This window comes from Ochotona curzoniae, unplaced genomic scaffold (genome assembly GCF_017591425.1).
Source record: "Ochotona curzoniae isolate NIBS_2020 unplaced genomic scaffold, NIBS_Ocur_1.0 contig_2692, whole genome shotgun sequence".
NCBI classification, from domain to species: Eukaryota; Metazoa; Chordata; class Mammalia; order Lagomorpha; family Ochotonidae; genus Ochotona; species Ochotona curzoniae.
Window position 1 is genome coordinate 7,739,649 of NW_024465556.1, and position 24,626 is coordinate 7,764,274.

A 24,626-nucleotide genomic window follows, 5' to 3' on the forward strand; every position below is an offset into this window, starting at 1 on the left:
AGACAAAATCATTTTAGAGGCTTTCCTGACAAGCCAGACTATGACCTTCATGTGCTTTCACAATCTTCCATAATGTATCTTTCTTAACATCTGTCATGCTTAAATTTTAATTATTGTTTTTATGTCAAAGACAGTAAGAGGCTGATTGGTTATCCATTCATCAGCTCATTTCCCAAACACAAGAGCTGGGGCTACAGTAGTAGGCCAAAGCCAAAACTCTGAAATCTCCCATCCAAGTCTTCTGCATGGTTGGCCAGGACCCAAGTACCTGAGCCATCGCTTGTTGCTTCCCAGGGTGCATATGAGCAGGAAGCTGGACTGGAAGCAGAGCAGATACTCAAACATAGGCACTAGTATGAGACATGAGAAAATCAACTTCATGTTTTTAATTTTTCTGGTTCTAGATGGATTTAATATGTTGTCTTGGTCATAGTAATTGCTTAGTACATATTTGAACCATATCTGAAGTTCAAGCATGTTTTACATTTGTAAAGAATTAAACTATTGTTCTAGCTTACAGAGTTCTTCCAGAGCTTTATAAATTTGAGCTTACTCTAAAAGATGAACCCATTATGGTTTACAATAACAATTTCTAGCGACACAAAGCTAGGCATTCAAACACAGGAAATTCACCAATTTTACCATCTCTTGACAGGTAATATTTTACCTTCTCCTTGGGGACACCTCTCTCTTAACACAAGAATTCTTTCAAACTTCATAAAAAGAAAATCCGTCTTCACTACTACCTACATTCATTATGAGGTTTCACTTTAATTCACTCAATTATCTTTCAGATTATCAACTTGCAAGTTGTACTAAGTTTTTTACGAGCTTATTTTACCTTAAGTTGACCTCCTCCATTTTACAAGGTTTCAATGAGCTAGATTTCATCATGTTACAGCTAAATGGCTGTGACTAGAAAAGGTAGCATATAGCAATCTATATGTAAATTGTTACTTTAATGGTGAACATTCATTTTTGTTATTAGAAAATCAATAAGGAACAAATTAATTACCAACAAGCACATGCTACAAAAACAGGGTCACGGTTTTTGTTCCTGACATAACAACAAAGCTAAAGACTATTTCAAAGCGAATGGTCACCCACATCAATAGGTTGTTACATGAACTTCATTTTAAAAACATTTGCACATGCACTAAATGAAGTGCAGATTCTTCAGTGTGACTAAAAGCAACGTGTGACTTGAGAAAGTCCCAAGTCCATCTTCACTTTTTATCCCAGCAAAGGTCCCTGCTGTATCTACCAGGGCAAGTGCTGTTTTCCCCTCTATTAAAACCTGCACACAATCGCTGGCTACTCATCTGCTGACTGAATGAATGAATAAAATGAATGAAGCTCAGCTGCGAAGGCACGAGAACCGGTGCCATCTCCAGGCATGTCTGTGCTGTCTTTTCTATGGGTTAGCTAGCGTCTTGCTACACCTCTTGGGTTTTCTGGCAGTAAGGCATCGCCATGTTTGACCCTGCTTTGGGGTGGCCAAAATGCTGTCCTTGAACCCCTAGGCTCCTGAGATCATGGGCTCCTTCTTCACTCCCAGCCAGGTGTTTTTGCCTGCCAGGTGGGAGCCAGCAGGATGCGGGCACGGAGTAGCCCAGTGCCGGGTGACTCCAAGCGCCCATTCCAAAGGGGGAGGGGCCCTTGTTTTTTTTTTTTTCTTTTTTTTTTTCCCAATCCTTCCTTCACCAGCAACCAACCTGCTCGCCCTCGCCTCCCCGGGCAGACGCCGTAGTGACAACTGGGGCTCGGCCTGAGGCCCTAAGGAGAGCGTCCACCGTGTGGAGCGGGCGGCGTCCCGTGTCCCTCACGCCTGCCTGGTCGCCCGCCGCCTCACGAGTGAGGTGACGCCGCGCAAGGGCAGCGGGGGCGCGTGCGCGCGGCCGGGCGGGGAGGGTCGCGTCCCCCTCGTGCGTGCGCGCGTCGCGCGGCCTCCCTCACGTCCCTCGCGCGCCCGCCCGCCCGCCCGCGTCCCCTCCCCGCCGGGCGCGCGCGCCTCCCGCCCGCCCTCGCGCGCCGGGTCCCGCTCGCTGGGTCTCCGAGAGCCGCACACACTGCCCGGAGCTCCTGCCACGGCCGGCCGTCGCCTTGGCGGTGGCTGTCCAAGCCGGGCTGCCCAGCCTCGGCTCCTCGCCGCAGCCGCGTCCCAAGCCTTCTCCTTTCCCTCGGCCACTCCCCCTTTCCTTTCCCGCCCTTCTCGCCCACCTGGCTCCCCGGCGAAGAGAGCCCGGAATCCAAGCAGGCGGGCTTTTGAAGGGTGTTGAAAAAAAAAATGGAGGTACCACGCCTGGATCATGCCCTCAACAGCCCCACAAGCCCCTGTGAGGAGGTGATCAAAAACCTCAGCCTGGAGGCCATTCAGCTGTGCGACCGGGACGGTAAGAGCGGTCGGTCGGTCGGTCGGGCCGTGAGGAGAGGGGGCCGAGCCCTCGCAGGGGCTTCGACGCCGCCGCCAGCTCGGCTGGCAGGGTCTTTTGTTGTGTCCCCCCTCCTTTGAGAATCAGGGCAGGTGCTGGCTCCCCTCTGCCCTCCGCCCCTCACCCCAGAAACAAAAGGACCCGCGTCTGGCCGGCGCCTTCTCCGTCCGCGGCCAGGCACCCCTCGCCGCCTGCCTGCGCCCGTTTGGCCGGGGAGCGCGGGTTCCTGGCCGCTGCGCCTGCCGGGTCCTGGTTATTTCCGATCTTTGCCGCAGTCTGGATTTCCTGGGTCCCCTGGCACCCACGGGGAAATGCCCTCTGGATGCTTCCAGCACCCACCGTGACCACACACACAAACCGCAGTGGTTCCCCCTTTTCTGCCTAGAAACTTAGCTCTCACTTGTTTAAAACCTCCCACCCCTCAGACTCCCCATGTTCAGAAGTCTTTTGATCCGCTGGGACCAGGATGACTTTTTATTTTTTCAGCCAATAGCCAGGGGGAAAAAAATGAGTTTCAGCACCAAGGACAGACACAGGCTTTGTGATTCCAGGCTGAGTCGGGAACTGTCAAAAATCTGCAAAGGAATCGGCTTAATAGGTTGACTGTGATTTAGAATACGTGGCGAGTCCGCACCATTGTGTGTTGACATTCTATCATTTATTGCACTAAGTGGGAGTGGATGGACCCCGGTTCGGAGCGCTGCACACAGAGCTGGGGCTCTGGGCAGTGTGGTGGGTCGGGCGCCTCTGTGCTGCTCAAGACTCGCAGGTATTTTATTAATGTGGAATAGGACTTCATTTACGAAGAAATCATCTGATCATTCATTAATTAGCTGAACAATTGTAAAATTCTACAGCTGACAAGGGAAAAACAACTTATGTGTTCTGCAGAGGACCTTGAACGCTCTTGAGTGTCTAGAAAATTAATGTTTAACCTATGCCGTGGTAATGATTGTGAACTGTTGTAACTGAAGGTGTGTACGCGTACTGAATGCTCACAGAAAGGTTGTAAAATAAATCGGTGTGATCCAAACAGGGAGCAGAGGTCTTGTTTCCAGTCACTGCAATGGTGTGTAGTAAGCTGGGTAGGCTGTGCTCTTTGGTTCAGTTAGGTCAGATAACAGCCAATTGATCAATTTCCTGTTTGTTATTACAATTCTAGTTTCCTATTCAATATATTATTTATGTACATGTGAAAACTCTTACACAAAATTCAAGCATTCTGAAACTAAAACCACTTTAAATAATTTCTTGAAAAGTCTACTGATGTTTTTACTCATAGGCCATTCTGGTCACCATAGTAGTAAATGCGTATATTTATGGCATCTAAAAAATTCTTCATTTTGGTACTATGTATAACAGCGTCAATGATCCGACTATAAAAATTAATTTTAGCATACCATACAGGAAGTAATTTGGATTTTAGTTTATTATTTGATGAAATGGCTTTTAGACGTGCTACCACTGAAAATTACAAGTGTTTTTTCTTAGGCTCATTCCTCGATTAAAAAATGTATGACTCTAATGAAAGTGAATTTTATGTTTACTTCAAGGATTAATCAACTGTTTCTCCTATAGTAATTGAAAAAGGCAACTCATTGTTGATCCTTATTTCAAAGATGCTAGAAGAAAGTGTTTCTTTTTAAGTTAGCAGTTAATACTATGAGTACAAAAATTAATGCTCTACTTATTGTGTTTTCCCAAAGTAGGTTTTGTTTTATTCTGATTTTTTTAGTTGTTTCTCTTCACTTTTTGCCCATTTTTTAAGATTCATATTGTATAATATTTAACTTGGGGGAGTGCTGGCATTAAGTAGTATATTTGAAAATTACTATTGCAAACTTCTAGATTGTTTAATTTAGTCGAATTTCTTCTTGTAAAATAGCTTTTAGCAATGCATACAAAGTCCTACTTCTTCTTTCCCAGAAGATATGTAAAAAATTGGAAATAGTTCCCCTGTTAATGAAGTTGTTAAACACTTTACTTTTTGTGTTATCTTACATGTCAGTTTCAAAAATGTTGTCTAGGAACAATTTATTTAGGGATAGTATAGTTTTTTATATGTATATACATGTATATGTATAAAATCACAGCTTATCAAGTGTTGCCTTAAGTTTGTAAACCACAGTTTATCTAGCATCATTTCATATTGAGAGATTTTTCACTAGATATTATTTTCCCATTTCATTTTGGTTACTTAAGTCATTATTTTAGCAGTATAAAGATATATTATAGAATGACAGGTTGTGGCAGAAGATCTATTGATAAACTCAAACACACAATAAGAATTATATTTTCTGGATTTTGTGGTACAAATGTATTTAGTTATTTTTCACTTTTCTTGTTTTAGTCTATTAAGTAATGTAAAAAGTGAGAAAAGCTAATTCCTTAAAGTGGAGTAAGTTATGGTAAAGTCTAAGTACCAATACGGATTTCCTTCCTTTTATGCGATTCACTTACAGATGTTTTTAAAATTATGATGTTTTGCATATTATATCAACTAAGAGCTGTAGTTTGTGATGACAAATGTGTTTACTTGGCTCTCCTCATTTATATCTTTTCTTGTTTGCCTTCATTTAAGTGGGTATTTGCTACATTAGCATCAATTCACAATATTTCTTTTTTATAGTTTCTCAAAATATTTAGTGGTCTAAGAATATGAGATAGAGTTCAAGTGATCATATAACTGGAGTTTTAATTAAGCAAGATGCCTCTTAGATGCATTATTAATGAATAACATATTGGTGTTAGTTGCCAATACGTGGTTCCTGCCCAGATGTTAGTTGTTTGCAGCTCAAAATGAGAATTCTGGGTAGACTTCTTTCCAGAACCTCCTGAAGCTGTATGGTAGATCACAGTGGTTTCTGCTCATCATGATTGCAAACAGAAGAGTATTTCTGTTCATTTCTGCTGAAGTTGAAAATTCAAAGTATTTACATTATGACTTTCACACACACGAAAAAAAACCTGAAGGAAACATGAAAGGTTTTCACCTGCAATTTTTACTATGTGATACCCCATTTCCAGTTGATTCATCAGGTAGATATTTTGGACCCTCACTGACCTGTGATGTAACAAAATAGCTGCCTAACCCACCTACAGCCCACATTACTTCTGCTTGTCTCTATTATGCACATGAGTGCCTATGTTTGCAGGGTCATCAGAAAGTTTGTAGAAAATGTATACTAAGAAAAAATTTTGTATGAATTTTAGTAATTTTTATACCAAAGTAATATTTTTATTTCATTTTCTGTGAACTTCTTGAAGTATGTATGTATACACACATATAGATAGATACAGATATATTAAAGTTTTGTTCGCCTATTGGAGATTTCTCTTCATATTATATTACATGTACCAAGTTCCCTGTGTCCTTCTTATAAAAAGAAAGTATAAAACTAGTTTTATAACTGTTAAATCCTCCCTACCTCCTGCTTCTAATAAGTATTTCTATGATTAGGGCATTTCATAACTGTCAGGGATAGGTTTAATGGAGTTTATGATGCTAGTCAACAAGGGAACACCTTTTAAAGATAACTATCTGCTCAAAAATTAATGGGTTTCCTTGTCTTCTAACATATTTTAAAAGATATATTTCTGGGCCCAGTGCGATAGCTTAGTGCCTAAAGTCCTCGCCTTGCATGCGCCAGGATACCATAAAGGCACAGGTTCTAATCCCAGCAGCCCCACTTCCCAACCAGCTCCCTGCCTGTGGCCTGGGAAAGCAGTCAAAGATGACCCAAAGCCTTGGACCCTGTACCTGCATGGGAGTCTTGAAAGAGGCTTCAGGCTTCTGACTTCTGGTTGGCGCAGCTCCAACCATTGTGGCCCCTTAGGGAATGAGTCATCAGATGGAAAATCTTCCTCTCTGTCTCTCCTCCTCTCTGTATGTCTGACTTTCCAATACAAATTTTAAAAATAAATCTTAAAAAAATAAAATAGTTTTTTACTTTACAAGCATGAAGTAATGCCAGAATGCTTGGGAGCACAATGCAACATTAGGTAATCCTCAATAACACTTTTGGAAGTGAACAAGCATGTAGGAAGAATTCTCATAACTGTTACCTTTTTAATGTTTCAATTATAAAAAATGTAAGGTAGTCATTACTCAGTCTGTAACAGTGATAATGCCATGTTGGATCTTAGTTGCTATGCTTTCTAATTTTCTTTTTTGTGAATATGGAAATCGTTTTGTTTTTTAATAATTCCAGTTGTTTTTTAGTTATGAAACCATTTCTTAATGATTGATTAGTGGGACTGAATTTGGATTTTAATAGAACAGTAAATTTTTAAAATCCCAGCATCACTTCTGTGTTACCATCCCTTTAGTGCTAACCTTGCCATAAAAACTGTCTTCAGCTTCTGGATCATATGTGTTGGTGCTGCTGTTCATGGGGATTGTGTCCTTGATGCCTCCTTTGCATTGGTATTTGTATCAGAGTCCTGGTCTGTTCTTGTAAAGAAAAGTATCTCCCCCACCCCCTGCTAGATCGTTACAGTGACCTTTGACCTCAGGATTTCTTTAACCCAGATGTAACTGTAGAGTTACTGTAAATTTTGATTAGTGAGAATGTAGCAAAAGTAAAATAAAAGCTAAACAAAATAGAAACCTTGACGATCATCAGATTATGTTGAACCAATTCATATTCTTGGTAGGAGTTTTCATTAGTTTCCAGGGATGACCAGTATGTTGTGAGTAAACTTACCTAAAAAGATATGTGACCAGACTCCCTCCAGTGGTAGAATGACTGATGTGTCATAAGCAGTAAGGCTGGCCTCTGTAGGCCAGTCAGAAATGTTTTCTCTACAGAACACTTATTAGCTTACTAATCACATGACTCTATCTTTTCTGATAGTTCTTCCTCATGTCATCCTAGTTTTCCTTTTCTACTTTAATTTTTTGGTATTATTGTATCCTGAACTTTTGTAATAAAAGGAACTGCATCACTTGTAACAAGCATAAGCCTCCTTGTTTTCTGGTCTCCTTTTAGTCAATGTGTAATTTAAGTTTCACCCTATGTAATGTTTTCCTTCCTTGGGCTCACTTTCCTTTTCTATTACATTCCTCTGTAAGAATATTTCCTCCTTTATTATCTAGTTCCATTTTGACTATAAAGCATATTACATGCTCGTTGGTTGTTTAAAAATATTATTACTAATGAGCACAAACTAGACCATTATAGCAGCAGGGTATTTGTATATACATAACATTTGAAAAGTAAAATCAATGTTTGAGGAAAACTTCTGGCAGAAATATGTGGAAAAATAGGAAAATCTAGGTAGCATAAATAAGTAGAAAATGTCAGTATATTCTCTGTGTAAGGTTGTATTTATTGTATAAAAGAAATCCAGAAAAAAAATTTACTAAGAATTAGTGATTAAGTTTTCAAAACAAAGGTATATGACCATGAGTAACTTTAGGATTTTGTCTGGAAAACAAACATGATTATTAGCAGGAAACAAAAAGAGAATGAAAATCATGTATAGACATCATGACATCATTTTTAATATATCAGGTTTTAAGTTTCAGTGAATAAGTATGCCCTAGCCTTCAGAGATTTCCAGAACAAATAATATTATACACTGTTTGTCATTGCTTCAGTGTGGCTACTCATAAGAGAAACACTTAAATTATTTGTAGACTATTTCAGCTTCTCAAAAGCTACTCCTATTCTTGTGATAAAACTTTGAGAACTATAGAAAAATTACCATTTGATATTCTAATATTTAAAAAAGTAGATTTTGAAAATAATTTTATAAAATTGTGTTGGAATCGCACAAGACGTTTTAGGAGGATTACTATAGGGTGAAACATGAAGTATGTTAAGACGTTGAGAATCAAAGGAGGGATCCATTGGAAACTTGGAATAAACTCTGAGCATAGTATGCTCTGCAGAAAGAAATTCTAGAATGGGGAGAAGAGTTGCCTGTAGCTACTAATAGATAAATGTATTTCACTACAGAGACTAGAACTGAAGTGACTACAAGAATGTCAAAAATTTGACTTTAGTTTTAGAGTGAACGCTAGTGTACTGTGTATCTCACTCCTTGAAGCAAAGTAGTCTCATTCTGGAGAAGGCCAACTTTAAATCTTGCTTGTTAAAATGCACACAAGAGCTCTGCATGTTCAAGTTATTCAGTGGTTGTGATTTGGTTAAGGATGTGATTTGACTAAAGAGTTTCGTACTTGGAATTTTGGCCAATTTTTTTTATGCCTGAATCATGTTTGTTCTGAGGGGAGATTGAGTATATGCTATTTGATTAAGCATATGCTCTTTGATATGCTAGCGCAAATAATTTTAATTTCTTAAACTGTTTTTAATTTCTTAAACTGTTTCACATCTTCAGTGGACCTCTATGGTGGTAAATTTTTTAATCTTTAAAAGATTAAAAGTCATACCTGAGAAAACATATGATGTTTATCCTTTTGAGACTTGCTTATTTCATGAAGCATGATTGTTTTCAGTGGAAATCATTTTGTTGCAAATGCTAGGATTTCATTATTTTTAATGGCAGAGTGATATTCCATGGAGTAGATATACCACAGTTTCTTATCCATTCATCTGTTGATGAACATCTGGGTTGTTTCTCTCTGATATAAGATAGCATTTAGACAAATGACAAATAAATAAAGGTAATTAGGTATATACATATACTGTCACAAATGAATCATGTCATGGGTTGGAGAATACTGGAAAGTTCTCCTGAATAAAAGCAGGACTCCCATTCTGAAACATGTACATATACCCATACAACAGGGCACTATATTTTCTACTTCTACCCATACCTAATAGGACATGATACATTTAAATAACAGAAAGTTAATCTTGTAACTGTTACTAAGGAGCTATACTACTGTGAATTTTGGGGAATAATAGTGGGATGGGGGAAGAAATTGGAGAGGGAAAGGAAAAATCCTTTATACTTACAAAACTATATTGTAGTAAATGATAAACACGTAAATACTAAAAGTTGGTCATGCCAACATGAATCACAGTTTTTAAGCACGTACTATGTGATAGGCTCTTCATTATAGATTTTTAGGTTAATCTGTGATTTAGAAAAGAGGTAAAAAATTATGGTAGTTGGGCCAAACTTACACAAATATGCCTGATTTTGTAAGTAAAATTTTACTGAAATACAGCCATACCTGTGTTTGTTGTTGTCTATGGCTTCTCTCTTGCAGCACAATTGAGCTGATGTGACAGTGTGCATCATGCACAACTCATAGAATACTTAACTTTATGGCCCTTTTATTAGATGTAAAATCCCAGTGCCAGGAACTAGAAACTTAATCCAGGTCTCCCATGTAGGTGACAGGAACCCACTGCCTCCCAGGGTCTGAGGTAGCAAGGAATTTTAATCAGCTTCTGGTATTGGGTATGGAAAGCAGCTATTCTGATTTGGGATTCAAGCATTGAATCTGATGGCTTAACCACCAGCTAAACAGCTGCCCGTGGATCGGAGTTTTAAGTAATGCTAGGCTTGAGGATACAGTAATAATTGATATGTGTTAATTTGTTAAGATTCATTTGGTTCCCTTTTATACTTTTAATTACCTTTTATTTGTACTATTTTTGTGCATATTTTTATTAAAAAGAGAAAGAATAGAAATAGAAATAGAAATTCTATCCATTGGTTCATTCCCAAGGTTCTGCAATAGCCAGCGTTGGACCAGACTAACAAGCTCCTAGAACTGAATTCAGTTTTCTTCGTGTCACGGGTAGGAACTCAGCTACTTGAACCATCAGTACTTCCTCCCTTGGCATACCTTACTAGGAAGCTAAACTTGGATGTGCAGCCTCAATCTAAACACCAATGTGGGGTACAGTTATCTTAAGCTGTTTTAAAATGCTATGCCAATTATTTCCCTGCATTTGCCTGTACATTCATTCCAGCTTTAGTACCTGTATTAAGAATAGAGTAGAAAGGATTTGAGAATGAATATATCATTAATGACACATCCAAAAGGATTAGAGAGAATGTATCTGATTGATAATGTGTAGTAAGTACAATATGCAGTACAGAAGAGAAAGTAGTAAGTTCTATTTTGAATTAAGCAGCAATATTTTTTCTGGATGTTGAAAGTAAAATAATTTTTGTGAAGTGGGAGAAGAGCATTTCTGGCAGAGACAAGAGTGTATCCACAGGCGTCCAATAGTACACAGCCTTTAGCATTGATGAAGTAAAGAAGTATTTCTAGAGGAAAATTTAAAAAATAGAGCTGCCTAGGCTGTCTCCTGAGTGTGAACAAAAATAGTATGTTTTAGTGTACATTTATCTATAACTTCAAGCATACAGCCTGTATCAATCAGGGTCCCAGTGGTGTAGTGGGAAATTTAAATTAGCACTTGTGTTTGAAAATTGCTATTTTATACCTGCTCCATCATCTACATTATTTATTTATTTTGTATTCTGAGTAGGAAATTCTGATCGACACAGATAAGTAGTGGCAAGCAAATGTTTTTAAATAATTTTGTTTTCTCACTATGTTCTTCAAATATGTTGACCTAAGATTAATAAATTAATGAAGATTTTTGTCCTAGCTTTGAGTCATAAAGGAGTCAGTGTTTCATTTTGGTGAAGTGATAACATCATTTGGGCAGTTCACGGTTTTCATCATTTAATGATAAAATAGTTTAGGTGGAAACATTCTGATACATTTGTTAATGACACTTGAAAACATACATGAGGTAATCTCTTAAAATTTCAGAAAAAATCAAATGCAAGTAAAATAAGATGAATAAGTTTTAAAATAACTGATGTATTTATCAGTTGGGCTGAAGAAACTTATGATACAATATTATGTTTATAAATGCAACTTATATTTGAAATAAATTTATCAGTTATTTTAAATTAAAGGCTTTTGTTTGAGATATGTATATGCATGTGCATAATCAATTTTATACAGAAAATTTTGAATATTGTTTACAACATTATAGATAATTGAGGGAAAAAAAATTTAGAGGACAGTCTGTAGACGAAGGCTTCAGAAAGTTGTGGAAATGATATTGAAGCATAAGCTTTCCAGTGGTGCAAAAACCATTTCAAGATCTGTGCAATTTTTTCATAAAATAAATTTACTGTGAATTTTTTGAAGAATTTTGTATGCGATCATACAAAACTGTTTTGTAGCTTTCTATTTTTCTTCCTGCTGTTGATTTTGAAGTATCTTAATACTAATGCACTATTACTACATTACTCAATCTGGCTTCAGCTTTTATAGAAGCTACCACTCCTGTGATTTTTTTTTCTTTATCTAATTAATATAGTTGTCTCAATGTTTCTGATAGTATGGTTATGGTAGATTAAAGAATGAATTGAACATTAAAATTTTCTTCACAACCACATGCTGCTTACCAGTTTTTAATTTACATATTTAAAACATTTTTATAAAAGCAAATGCAGAAATCTGCCACATAAATTGGAAAGATTTCAGATAACATCAACATCTGGTGTATGTGGAAAGAGTTTTCATAATATTTAATGTTAGAATTAATCAGGTATATGTGATAAATAGTTTTGTATCTTATATTGTCAGACATATAGCAATATTATATTTTGGTTTGTAGACAGTATCTTAACATGCATTATTGTGTAAATGTAGGCTTTAATGAGCTTTCTTCCAGCTGGTATGCTTTTTAATTCATAGATAATATAACTTTCTCCTAAGCACAGTTTAACTGTCACATTTATAATAACTTTATCTATTCTTTTGTTGTGAAATTAGGAAATTTGTCAGAAGGTATATTAGTATTTTGCCAAGTCTTGTCATACAACATAAATTTTAATGATATAGGGTTATTATTGTATTATAGCAAACTATATCCAAGACTTGCAGCCTGTTCCATTTTGAATATTTCTGCCACTGTACTCCGTATCAGCTGAAAAAATAGCTATTTAATATTAAGACTTAAGACGTCATGAGCCAAATCAGTCTCAGTACATCCTTCTTCAGGTTAATATTTTATTAATGAGGGATCCATTTCTAGTTTCATAGGTAACCATTTCATTACTTACATTTAAAATGTGGAATTTTATCTCAAATTTAGCATAACTTCATCATTTAGTGCACTTAGAAAAGAAGGCATTAATGTATTTGATTTGTTGATGAGAGGAAGGGCTAAACAGACACCCACGAACCTTATCTGCAACTGAGTGCTGCGTGCAAGTCCAGAATATGTAAAATTTTGCTTGAGCATATACTTGCTGACTTGAATATAACCAAATAAATATAAAATAAAGCCATGCCTTTTATATATCTCTGTTTTTGTACATTGCACTGAGTAGCAGGCAGTGTTTTATTTTGATACTCACCCTGCATTTTATAATACAGCACAAGTTGATGTACATTATTTGTATTACAGTTTTTAACAGTTTAAAAACTACTAAAAACAGTAAAGTAATTAAAACTTACATTTGCTGAGCTCATAATCTCCTCTGTACTAAAATTTTTTAATTTTTCAAAATGTATCACAATTTTCTTTAAAATTTAATTTCTTAAAACTTACCACTTGAGAAATTTGTTAGATCACTAGACTCCTTTTCCTGACTTTCTGAATCAAATCTGGGATGAAATACAAGAATGCTGTTCTAATCTAGGATGTGCAGGTACAGAATCATTGCTCTAGGAAGCATAAGTTAGGAAAGGAATATTAATAGATAGTTTTGATTTTTCACTGGTATTAATTTGATGAATTAACTGAGATACTGAACTTGGGGAGTTTAGCCACTTATGCAGCAATTATATAAAATTGGCAGGATTGTTATTACAAGGTAAATAAACATTAGGGTTGAACAGAATAATGTTTCTGAGGTAAAAATCTATCAACTCCATGATGAATCTAGAAGTGTGAGATACCAAAAAGGAGTGGACAAGGTTAGCTAAATTAGCTAGTGTCTGAGACTGGCACCAGCAAATAAAACAAGGATTGTTGGTTGGAGTTAATATGAGTCAAGCTTGGAAAAAAACTGGTAAGGTCATTTCTGATCAAATTAGATTTGGAATACCTGTGGAATATCTAGATGGGAAAGTCCAGAAGACTGTCAGATGTGACCATCAGGCTGATAAGGAGAGATTTTGAAGATAAAGATGAAAAAATTTTGGTATTGTCCAAGCAGTCCCCCTTATTTCTGCACACCAAGTATTCCTTTATCTTCCAGTCATTCTTTCAGGCACATGGCAAGTTTTCAACTGTTCATTTGTGTGAACAAATTACAATGTTGGTGTCATTTTGGTTTCTTTGTGTAGTGTATTTTGTACTCTCTGGAAGGACCACTTGAAAATTATTTTTGAGCTTTTCGAGTTTGGGCCGTACAAGATGGCTCCCACAAAAAGGGCTACCAGAAGGGCCATTCTGCCATCCACGAGGTGGTGACACCACAGTATACCATCAACATTCACAGGCACATTCTTGGGGTGGGCTTCCAGGCGCAGGCTCCTCTGGCACTTAAGGAGATCCAAAAGCTTGCCATGAAAGAGATGGGGACTCCAGATGTGTGCATTGATCCCAGGCTGAACAAAGCTGTCTGGGCCACAGGAATAAGGAACATCCTTTATCATATCCACGTGAGATAGTTCAGAAAACATAATGAGGATGAAGATTCGCTACACAAGCTCTCTACTTTGGTTACCTGTGTACCTGTCACCGCTTTCAAAATCTGCAGACAGTCAATGTGGATAGGAAAGAAATAAAGTTGTAAAACTGACAAAAAAAATTTTCTTTTGATATGACTATGTGTGGTGGAGTATGACTGTCTTGTGTGGATATTGTGGAAGAAGTACAATATATCTAAGCAATATACTATAGAGATTCATTTTCAATGGCAAAAGCATTGAGTCTGTGATTTCCTTTGTTTACTGTACAAATATACTGAATAAATTTTTTCTCTCTAGCAATATAATCTGTGTACAAAAATGGATAAACCATTGAAACACTAGATAACAGAAAATTAATGATAATGGATCCTAAAGAAAAACTAAAATCTGCACTAACTCTAAAATTTCAAAATGAGCATAATTTCCTACTAATTTTAATGTTTATGAGAGTAATCATTGAGTGCTAGCTTATTAAGGCAGTCTTTTTTAAGCTTCTATTTTTATTTCTTCAGATTCTTGCTGTAGAGTTTAGATACACATTCCATTTTAATAAATATAATTTTTGCATAACATTTTCAAGTAGTCCCAAGGCTGGTAAACAACATTTTTTTTAATTCAAAGTAATTCAAGATATACAGTATTAATTTCCCTGATGCTTAATATCTAGACATAGTTTTTTAGATTGTTATTTTTAGTGATACAAAAATGGAAAGCCTAATGACTAAGATAGTAGTTCTAAAATTTATTATTTCTCCTAGTTTATACTGGATAAAATCTTTATTCACTTAAATTCTAAAGATAATACTTATAATAATTTGAGCTTGAAATAATTTTTTAAATTATTTTTTAATAATTATTTTAAGTAAAATCTAGACACTCCAATAAGAACCTTTATTTTTCACTATGCATTGTAGAATTCTACCTTCACCTATTACATAACTTTGTCAAAGAGTTTTCCATATATTTATTTTTTTAAAAAGATATGTATTTTTATTGTAAAAGCAGATTTACAGAGAGAAGGAGAGACTGAGAGATCTTGCATTCTCTGGTTCATTCTCCAAGCAGTCGCGGTGGCTGGAGCTGAGCCGTTCTGAATCCAAGGAGTAGTTATTTTCCCCACAATAACATTCATTAATGTGATGCTTTAAGCTTGAGACTATAAATTGAATTTGTTATTATAAGAATTAAAGGATTAAAGGAGTGTTGAGAGAAGCACGGAGAGAGGGAAGTGTGGTGGTCTTAGAATATGAGATACATGAAATATGCTTCCTTTATTTTTGATTTTATGATACAATTCTATAGGCTCTGGGATTTCCCTTATCCCCTCCACATATTCCTTCCCACCCACACTTATTTCCCCTATATTTTATAATAGTAAAGTCTTTCACATGCAGTCATAAGTCCATTTTTCTATTTAAGTGTATCCTGACATTGTGGGTACGGACAATGGCAGACAATCAGGCATCCTGTTGTCAAGATATGTTTAACAATTTCATAGAGTCCCTCTTTGGTTTGGAAGCCGAGATGCATACTGCTTTGTGTCATCACATCTGAATATGCTAATCTTGATTACACAGTTACTATACATTCCCTTAAATGAAAAGCGACAAAACAAAATCAACAAAAGGAGTAAGTTAAGGAAATTTATAACACCATGGAGTTAAATAACATGCTACTGAATAACCAATGTGTCAATGATGAAAAAGAAAACAAAAAACCTTCTTGGAGAAAATGATGCTACTGTGTGAACTATGAGTCATTGAAGAATTTAATAAGAGAAAAACTATTTCGAAGAAATGAAAATAAAAACAAAATATCAAAATCTATGCAAAAGCTTATTGCAGCAAAAGCAGTATTGAAAGGGTTATTGATCTTACAATTTGCAAGAAGGTGGCCTTATATCAGCAACAATATATATTTGTCCTTTTGGATTGGCTCTTTCACTGAGCATAATGATCTCTAGCTGGGAACATTTGGTTGCAAAAGATAGAATTTCATTCTTTTTAATGACTGAGTAGCATTCCATGGAGTAGATGTAATGCAATTTCTTTGTCCACTCCTCTTTTGACAGGCATCTGGGTTGTTTCCATGTTTTTGCTATTGTAAATTGTGGTGCTATAAACATAGAATTACAGATCCCTTTCTTATAAGCTTATATTCCTTTGGATATATTCCTATGAGCGGGATAGCTGGATCATAAAAAGATAAGAACAAAAATCCTCTTATAGGGTAGTGTGCTGAATACTTTTGTGTGTCACCTAGGGGGACCATTAGGTGCCCAAATTAAGTTGTATTTTTTATGTGTCTGTAAGGATGTCTTCAGGTAAGATTGGCTTTCAGTCAGTGGACTGAGTAGTTCTGCCCTTCCCAACAGAAATGGGTTCATCCAGTATATTAAGGACCTCCTGAGTAAATAGAACATCAACAAAAGCCAAAAACAAACAAAACCCTCCTTCTTACGTGTATTTTAACATCATCTAACTATTGGTGGTAATCTTTACCTCTCTACTATCAGTATGCCTTAGTTCCAAAATTTCACCAAGCTGAAAGTAAACCATTTTTCTATATGTAAATCTTAGTGCCACTGCCAAGGACAGAATTCCTTGCTTTCACTCTCCTCTTGCGTTTACAACTATTTTCTATCCTGTCTTTGCTACCATATTTGTTGTCTTTAGCTTTATGGTTCTTCTTCTCTAGGTTTATACATGTTGTTTCCTCTAACATTTGAGTGCCAGCTCTCCCTTAACTGTCATCTCAACACATAGTTTACCCCTCCTCTAATTAGCATTTACTGTTTATATTTTTGTGCTCTTCTGATGCGTTAGTCATGTTTATTACCTTTTGTTTTATCCTAAGTCAGATAATTTGATTAGATATATTTGTTTTTGTTGCCTGCTACTCAGGATTGTGCCTGAGGCGTAATTTGTTTTTGTGAGATGAAGCAGAGAGGAATTATAAGCATAAGAAGAAGAACTGGCATTTATTTCAAGTCTGATTTCTCATTTTGGATAGCTATCAGCACTTTTTAGGGCCAATCCTATTATATAAGATGACTTTGAAGAATTAGAATCTCAAAAAGCCTTCCCTAGTTCAGTTTTAATCTTTAATAATGAAATTTGAAATAAAGCTGAACATTTTCAGCTCTTTATCAAAATTATGAATTAAAAATGTTAAAGGTAATTCTGGACCTTGATAATTTTTGGATTGTAAATATTTTTAAAACATTATATAAGAGGATTAAAGTCTTGCCATTTATTCTGTATTCATGTAACAGAATTTTATAGGGAAGTATGCTAATTGACTTGTATGAGAATAAAGCAGAAAAACTTGAAAGATGAATAGAAGTTGAGATGCAGAAATTGTGAGGATGCCTAGGCTCTTTGGAGAGAGTGGTAGACAGTGAGTGAAAGAAGATATAGGCAGTAGTAGACAAGATAGAATCCCTCCAGCAATGGCTTAGTAATGACTTGGGAGAATAGAGGTCAGAAGAATTTAGGTTAGACAGGAAGCTGTCTTAAGGTGCCAATTTATAGTTATCCTAAGTCGACTTTGTTACATGGGTATACAAGAAAGCATCTAATGCATGGGAGTAACCTTATATCTATATGAATAGTCAGGAAAACGATCAGTTCATGTTTTGGCAATTGAAACCAAAATAACTTGCTAAATTATGTAGTTAATAGCTTTGTTTCTTTGAATGACCCCACTTATCTTGTACACCATTTTCGTGTATTGATATAGCATTGAGTGAAGCTAATGTAATATTTTATAATTAGAGATAAAGAAACATACTTTTAGGGCTAGAAAGTAGTCTTATCTAATTTGACTTTATCAGATAGAAAAGTAAAAAAAATTACTGAGATTTAATAACAACTAAGTAAGATTAAATAGTCATTTAGCTGTGAATAGTGGAGTTAGCATTTAAACCAGCTTTGTCTATTTCCAAAGTTAATGCTTTTTAACCAAATAAAATTATCCACAAAGTAAAACCAATAGTAAGTATGCTGCAGACATGATTGTAAAGATGTTTCACCATTGTATTGTTATGTTGCAACTCAGGCTATTTTTAAGACATAATTTACACAGTCACAACAAGTATACATATTTCAGTTTTGCAATCTAGCATGATTAGATACCATGTATGATGGTAAATGGTCCATGTTGCTAAATGTATGTGGCGCATATTCTGTTTATTAGAAGGAAGTAGAAGAGGACCTTTTCATTACATGTTCTTTTAGAAATCTTCATTAACTTAAAAATTCCATGGAAAATGTTTATAGAGGTATAAACTGTATAGAAATTTTAAGATGTATTTAGGCTTATATCTATAAGCCAAGTTTCTGAAAAATCAAGAAAACAGCTACCAATTTTAAAACTGAGTTATAAAATGTGTTATAGGATGTATAAATATTTTAAAATTCCATCATGCTAGGAGATTGGATCTTAACATGAAAATATGACAGGTGATGGCTAACTGCTAACACTATTCCTACTATTGCTATTCTGTGACTGTTACTGTTAGGTACTTGATGTAATTTGAGGCAATAGTTGTGGCCCTTCTAGAATCATACATTCCTAAGTCCTGGATTAGTACAAATCGATTTGGATTTATTCACCTCAGTTGGGATAATCAAGGAGTAGATTCCAAATTTTTATGTTCTCTGCGTTCTCCTTAGAATGTAGATCTTTATATTATTTTGTGTTACCTTTCAAAACCGATCTGATTCTTTCCAGCTTAATACATTAGTATTGCCAACCTTGATGGGGAGTTCAGTCTCCGACATGCTTTTAGCCATATTTATAGTTTCAAGAACTCATTAATCCTATCCAATGTATCACTCACTCAGTTAATATGATTGGTCTTGAAACAGTTGATAAGAAAATTTATATTATGGAAAAATGTTAATCAATTTTTTAAAAAGATTTATTTTATTTTTATTGGAAAGGCTGATATACAGAGAGGAGAGACAGAGAGGAAGATCTTCCATCTGATGATTCACTCCCCAGACGGTGGCAACAGCTGGAGCTGAGCCAATCAGAAGCCAGGAGCCTCTTCCGGGTCTCCCACATGGGTGCAGGGTTCCAAAGCCTTGGGCCGTCCTCGACTGCCCTCCCAGGCCACAGGCAGGGAGCTGGAAGGGAAGTGGGGCTGCTGGGATTAGAACCGGCGCCCATATGGGATCCCGGGCGTTAAAGGCGAGGACCTTAACCACTGCGCCATAGCGCCAGGCCCTATTTATCCATTTTTAAAGTTCATTTTCCATGCACTTTTTAAAGTGTCTTTACATATATTGAGGTTAGGTTTTCCATTGTATACAGTCAGTATGAAGGAATCTATTAAAGTTGTTGAGAATATAAAATTGAGCTTTTTAATGCCACTTGTAAATTTAACTTTCATCTCTTAGAACTACTCTAGCTCTGAGGACTGATGCTGGAAGTAAGTCAAGGTCAGGATTTCATGGCTCGAGCATCAATTTTTCGCATGTTGATTGTATGTTAATTCTGGTATATTATTTCTGGTATTTAAGTCCTTGTTTGATTTGATGAAGCCCCTTTTTATACATGCCTGAAGCAACTGAATCTCTGTATTTTCATCTGTGAATGAATATGTGCTTTTTTTGCTTTTTTTCCCCCTATTATCCTGATTTTGTCTTCCACAGTTCTTCATGGATAGAATGAATTTAACTTGTTGTTAAGCAACTTGACATAACAGCCTTTTCACCAAAGTCCTTCCTGCTAGTTACTGTAGCACTAATTCCCCTCACTCCAAGACATATTTTGCCTGTTGAATGGGAATTCTGCCATTTGTAGACGACCAGGTTTCTCTGATAGTCTGTGTGAATTCTCTCCTTTCCTGTCAGTGACTATCTCCTACTGCCATCACCCCATTAAAGGGCTGTCTAATCTCTGGGTCTGTGTCTACTGACTCAACAGCATAACCCTTCCTTAATATGAACCCCTGGTTTTAGTTTGAACAATCTATTTAAAAGTCAGAGAAACAGAGGTAGATGGAGGAAGAGAGAGAAGGATAGAGAATATTTCCATCTGCTGGTTTATTCCCTAGATGATTGTAACTGATGGCTGTGGTGGAAGACAAAGCTCCAGGAGCCTGGAGCTGCATCCAGGTCTCCCATATGGGTTGCCGGGGCCCATGTGCTTGGGCCATCTTCCTCTGCTTTCCCAGGCACAGAAGCAAATAAGCTGGAACTTGAACAAGTGCTCTGGAATGAGATTCCAGCATCGTAAGCAGTGGCTTACCCCACTACATCACAGTGCCCACCTGTGAGTCTGTTCTTAAAATCACTAACTGAACACTTTGTAAAGATTTTCTAGTTCTGGCAATTCAGTTCACACAATAGCACATTTATTTGAATCAATTTTACACATTTGGGATTGAGAAACAGAGTTGTCAAAGTGACTCAGTAAAAGCTGCTCCCTGTTTTTGTTTACTTATTAGTGATTTTCACAACATTGAAATACAGAGACGAGAAATAAAGATACCTGTTAGTGAGTTATTAGTACAAGTTATGTGTTGCACTAATCATGTTGATTTCTCCATCATGATATGACTCATTGACACATAGGTACAGAAGTGATTCTCAAAGCAACCTAGCAAGATAGTTCTTTTTTTCAACATTTCACTTAAAGAATTCAACATGCCTAATTTACCTTAATATTACAAGGGGTTCCTTCATTTGATTAACGTGGTATAAATTTAACTGCATATAGCAATAACAACTGAGTAACCCAAATGACTCCATTTATAATTTGTCTGCAATAAACCTCAAAAGCCTGATTAAAGTCTTCAGAATCAAGTTTAAAAGATTTTTTTGAGATCAAAAATTGCTTGCCACTTATTGTCAGAGTGTCGTCTTCAGGTATCCATGGCTCCCAAGAATTCTTGAACTTGTCAATTAGGTCATATTGAGAATGCATTGCTATATAATGACTTGAGTAAAGCGCAATATTATTCGAGTTATGGATATTTCTTGGGTCCTTAATTTTTTTAAAATTATTTTTATTAGAAAGTCAGATACACAGGAGGACAGACAGAGAAGATGATCTTCCATCCGATGGTTCACTCCCCAAGTGGCCACAATGGCTGGAGCTGAAACAATTCATAGCCAGGAGCCTGGAGCCAAGAGCCTCCTGCTGGTCTCCCATGTGGGTACAGGGTCCCAAGGCTTTGGCCCATTCTCTCCTGCTTTCCCAGGCCATAGCCAGGGAACTGGAAGGGAAGTGGAGGCAGCTAGGATATGAACTGGTGCCCATAGGGAATCCTGATGCATGCAAGGTGAGGACTTTAGCCACTAGGCTATTGCACCAGACCCGAAATTTTCATATTGCACATTATTTATCTTTGGCATAATTTAATCATTTGAAAGTATTTGGAGAAGGTAAATTCTTGCTTACTGCTATTGCCTCGGGGTTTTGTGGAGAAGAAATGTCAATAAACTGGTTTGTGAGGGAAGTATATAATGGAAACTTAAAATTCACTGTTCAACAAATAAAAATGAAGCACTAAAGGTATTTTGTAATTGTTTTTTTATATTCATTAGGTTTCTTTGACCACAGTACAGTTAGGGACAAGATAACATGAGTCATAAATGTAATAAATTTGGGCTTTGTCAATAGTTTTATAACTGATTGGTACAGCATGTAGGAGAGAAAAATCTAACCCACATGTAGAAAGTATTACAATAGGGTGGCATTCACTCTTGTTGCTTTAGTTTTTGTTGACCAAGATTCACTTTTTCTGGTAAGGAAAAAGGTGCATAGCCGATAGATGACCTATTTTCTATGTGAACAGTTTTTTTTTTTTTCTTTTGTGGTACTGAACATTACGTTGGCAGGAGGAAGAAGATATGAAGAGGTAGAATTCGAATCCAGTGTCTTTATTGCTTAATTCACTTGCCAAGTCTTTGTACGTGTTCTTTTGCCCTGTCATTCTTCCTGTGTTTAGCATTTTAAGTGATAATATTTTCTCTTAATGGAAGTGTAGTGTCAGTCTTTAAACTAAGTAATATTAAGTATTTTAGGTGATATCAATCAACATGAAAATTGTCTCTCTTAGCTTTATCTATGTTTTCAGCTCTCAGAATGAAACTTATTAAGATACCATAGGTAAAGGATTTCTAGAGAATCATTTGACACAGTAATTTGTCAGTGAATTCTCTTCCATTATACATACACACACACATATACATGCATATGTATAATACAGTCATTACTGTTTCTAAATAACAATAATTTTAATAAATGTCATTGCTATCACATTTTTAAATTAATTTAATTTTTAAATAATTGCATGGTTGATCAGATTGAGAAGGTCACAGTTTAAGGAAAATTGGGTGAATTCATTGCTTCCAAATTTGCTGTTTCTTCTTGTTCCTGGGATAAGAGGGGAAATAACTCACAACTTTCCACACGTCCCAGTGCCCAGGGATGAGGAACCGCCACCTCATATCAACCCAGAGGCTCAATGTGGACATATTCCGAAGGTTCTGTCCAAGTGATTTGGATAGTTCTGAAATGCTGCCAATTTCACTGATCCAAGGATGATGTCCGCTGGTTCCATTCACCAAAATTTTTTGCAGTCTTCATTTGTTTGCCTCATATATTTTTAAAAATACATTTTATTTGAGAAAGAGAGCAAAGGGGGGTAAGGCAGAGAAAGGTGTATCATCTGCTGATTCATTCTGGGATGTGTGCAACCATCAGGACTAAGCCAGGTCAAAGCCAAGAGCCAAGAACTCAATCTAAGACTGTCACATTGATGTCTGGGACCAGTTATTTGAGTCCTCACCTGCTGCCTCCCGGAGTGCAGGAAGTTGAAATCTGGAGCAGATCCAAAACTTGATCCAAAAGCTATAATTTGGGATTCGGGTGTCCTAAGCAATGCCTTTATCTGCTGTGTGAAATATCCTCTTTTACTTGATACATTTTAAATAGATATTACCTTTGAACCTGGAGTGGTCAAGTAAGAAAAATGAATTCTTGGGATTTTTGAGGGGTGTAATCTGATGGACTGATGCGTTACAGATGAGGAAGGTGCAGCATCATGTTTTTGTTTTCAGTGTGAAAGCAGAAGAATGGTAAGGATTAAGTCCTCTCTCATCGTTGTTAATAGAACCTAAGTTCATGAGGTTCCTTCACTCTCGTTAGCTCTCAAATCATGATCCAAATTAAATTTTAGATTTAGCAGTTATAAAGGTTAATTCAGAATATGTAAACAGCTAAAGACCTTGAAAACTAGGGGAAAGCCATTAATTGGAAACTACCTTTCTGTGTATTCTGTTCTTGCAGGAAACAAATCACAAGACAGTGGCATAGCAGAGATGGAGGAACTTCCTGTGCCACATAACATCAAAATAAGCAATATTACATGTGACTCCTTCAAGATTTCATGGGAGATGGATTCCAAATCAAAGGACCGTATTACACATTATTTCATTGACCTCAACAAGAAAGAGAACAAGAATTCCAATAAATTTAAACACAAGGTAAATCTAACAAATACTTAGATTTATTTGTGTTTTAAAACTGTGAGTATGAATACCTTGTAAAAAACAATGGCCCATTTATGGACCATTGGAAATTGATGTTCTGAATAAAAGTTCTGAGATTTTAAAACCTAACTACATAATAAATTTTGTAAGACAATGGAATGTCATGTTAATGTTAAAAGATAACTTTGAAAGAATAAAATCATGACTGTCATACAGATATCACTTCAGCAGTGTTGAAGATTTTAACTCACTAATAAGAAACAGGTGAGGTGTTACCTTGAGTTTATAAAACTAAACGTAAATAGATACCTTTATAGATAGGTATATGATAATTAATGTGTCCATGGAATCAAAATTGGTATGGGCATAATGGGGACAATGTCACTCTACTGGAAAAATTAATCTATAGGTTCTTAGAAAAGAATAACTTCTAGAAGAGATAAGATTGAAAAATACAGGGCCCGGCGGCGTGGCCTAGAGGCTGAAGTCCTTGCCTTGAACGCACCAGGATCCCACACGGGCACCGGTTCTAATCCCGGCAGCTCCACTTCCCATCCCGCTCCCTGCTTGTGGCCTGGGAAAGCAGTCAAGGATGGCCCAAAGCCTTGGGACCCTGAACCTGTGTGGGAGACCTGGAAGAGGCTCCAGGCTTTAGATCGGCACAGCACCAGCTGTTGCGGTCACTTAGGGAGTGAATCATCGGATGGAAGATCTTCCTCTCTGTTTCTCCTCCTCTCTGTATATCTGACTTTGTAATTAAAAAAAAAATAAATCTTAAAAAAAAAAGATTGTAAAATACATTTCATAGAATGAAAAGCAGAGAACCATAACATATGTTACAGGGAATGAATACTTTTGTATTGTTGCCCACACTTTTGCTCTAATAACCTTCACAAAGGAATCTACTATAACATAAGCTTCATGTTATTTGTTAAAATACGTAAAGCTAAAAATTGCTTTAAGCAGTCAATTTATTAGTTTTTGCTTTCTTTGGGGAATGCAATTTTTAATTGCCTTTTCTGAGAATGAATATTATCAACTTTTAGGATTTTTTTAGACATTACATTTCTAATTTTTATTTGCATA

At 36.5% G+C, this 24,626-nt stretch overlaps 1 protein-coding gene across 1 annotated transcript in view; it reads left to right on the top strand.

The window, feature by feature from the left end:
- The first annotated feature begins 2,176 nt into the window (after positions 1-2,176).
- PHYHIPL (phytanoyl-CoA 2-hydroxylase interacting protein like) overlaps positions 2,177-24,626 on the top strand; it is a 34,783-nt gene continuing 12,333 nt past the window's right edge. Inside the window, exons 1-2 of the mRNA XM_040976066.1 lie at positions 2,177-2,393; positions 23,338-23,534. Of these exons, the coding sequence (XP_040832000.1) occupies positions 2,288-2,393; positions 23,338-23,534 (303 nt within the window). The 5' untranslated portion in view covers positions 2,177-2,287. The remainder of the gene's footprint in view (positions 2,394-23,337; positions 23,535-24,626) is intronic.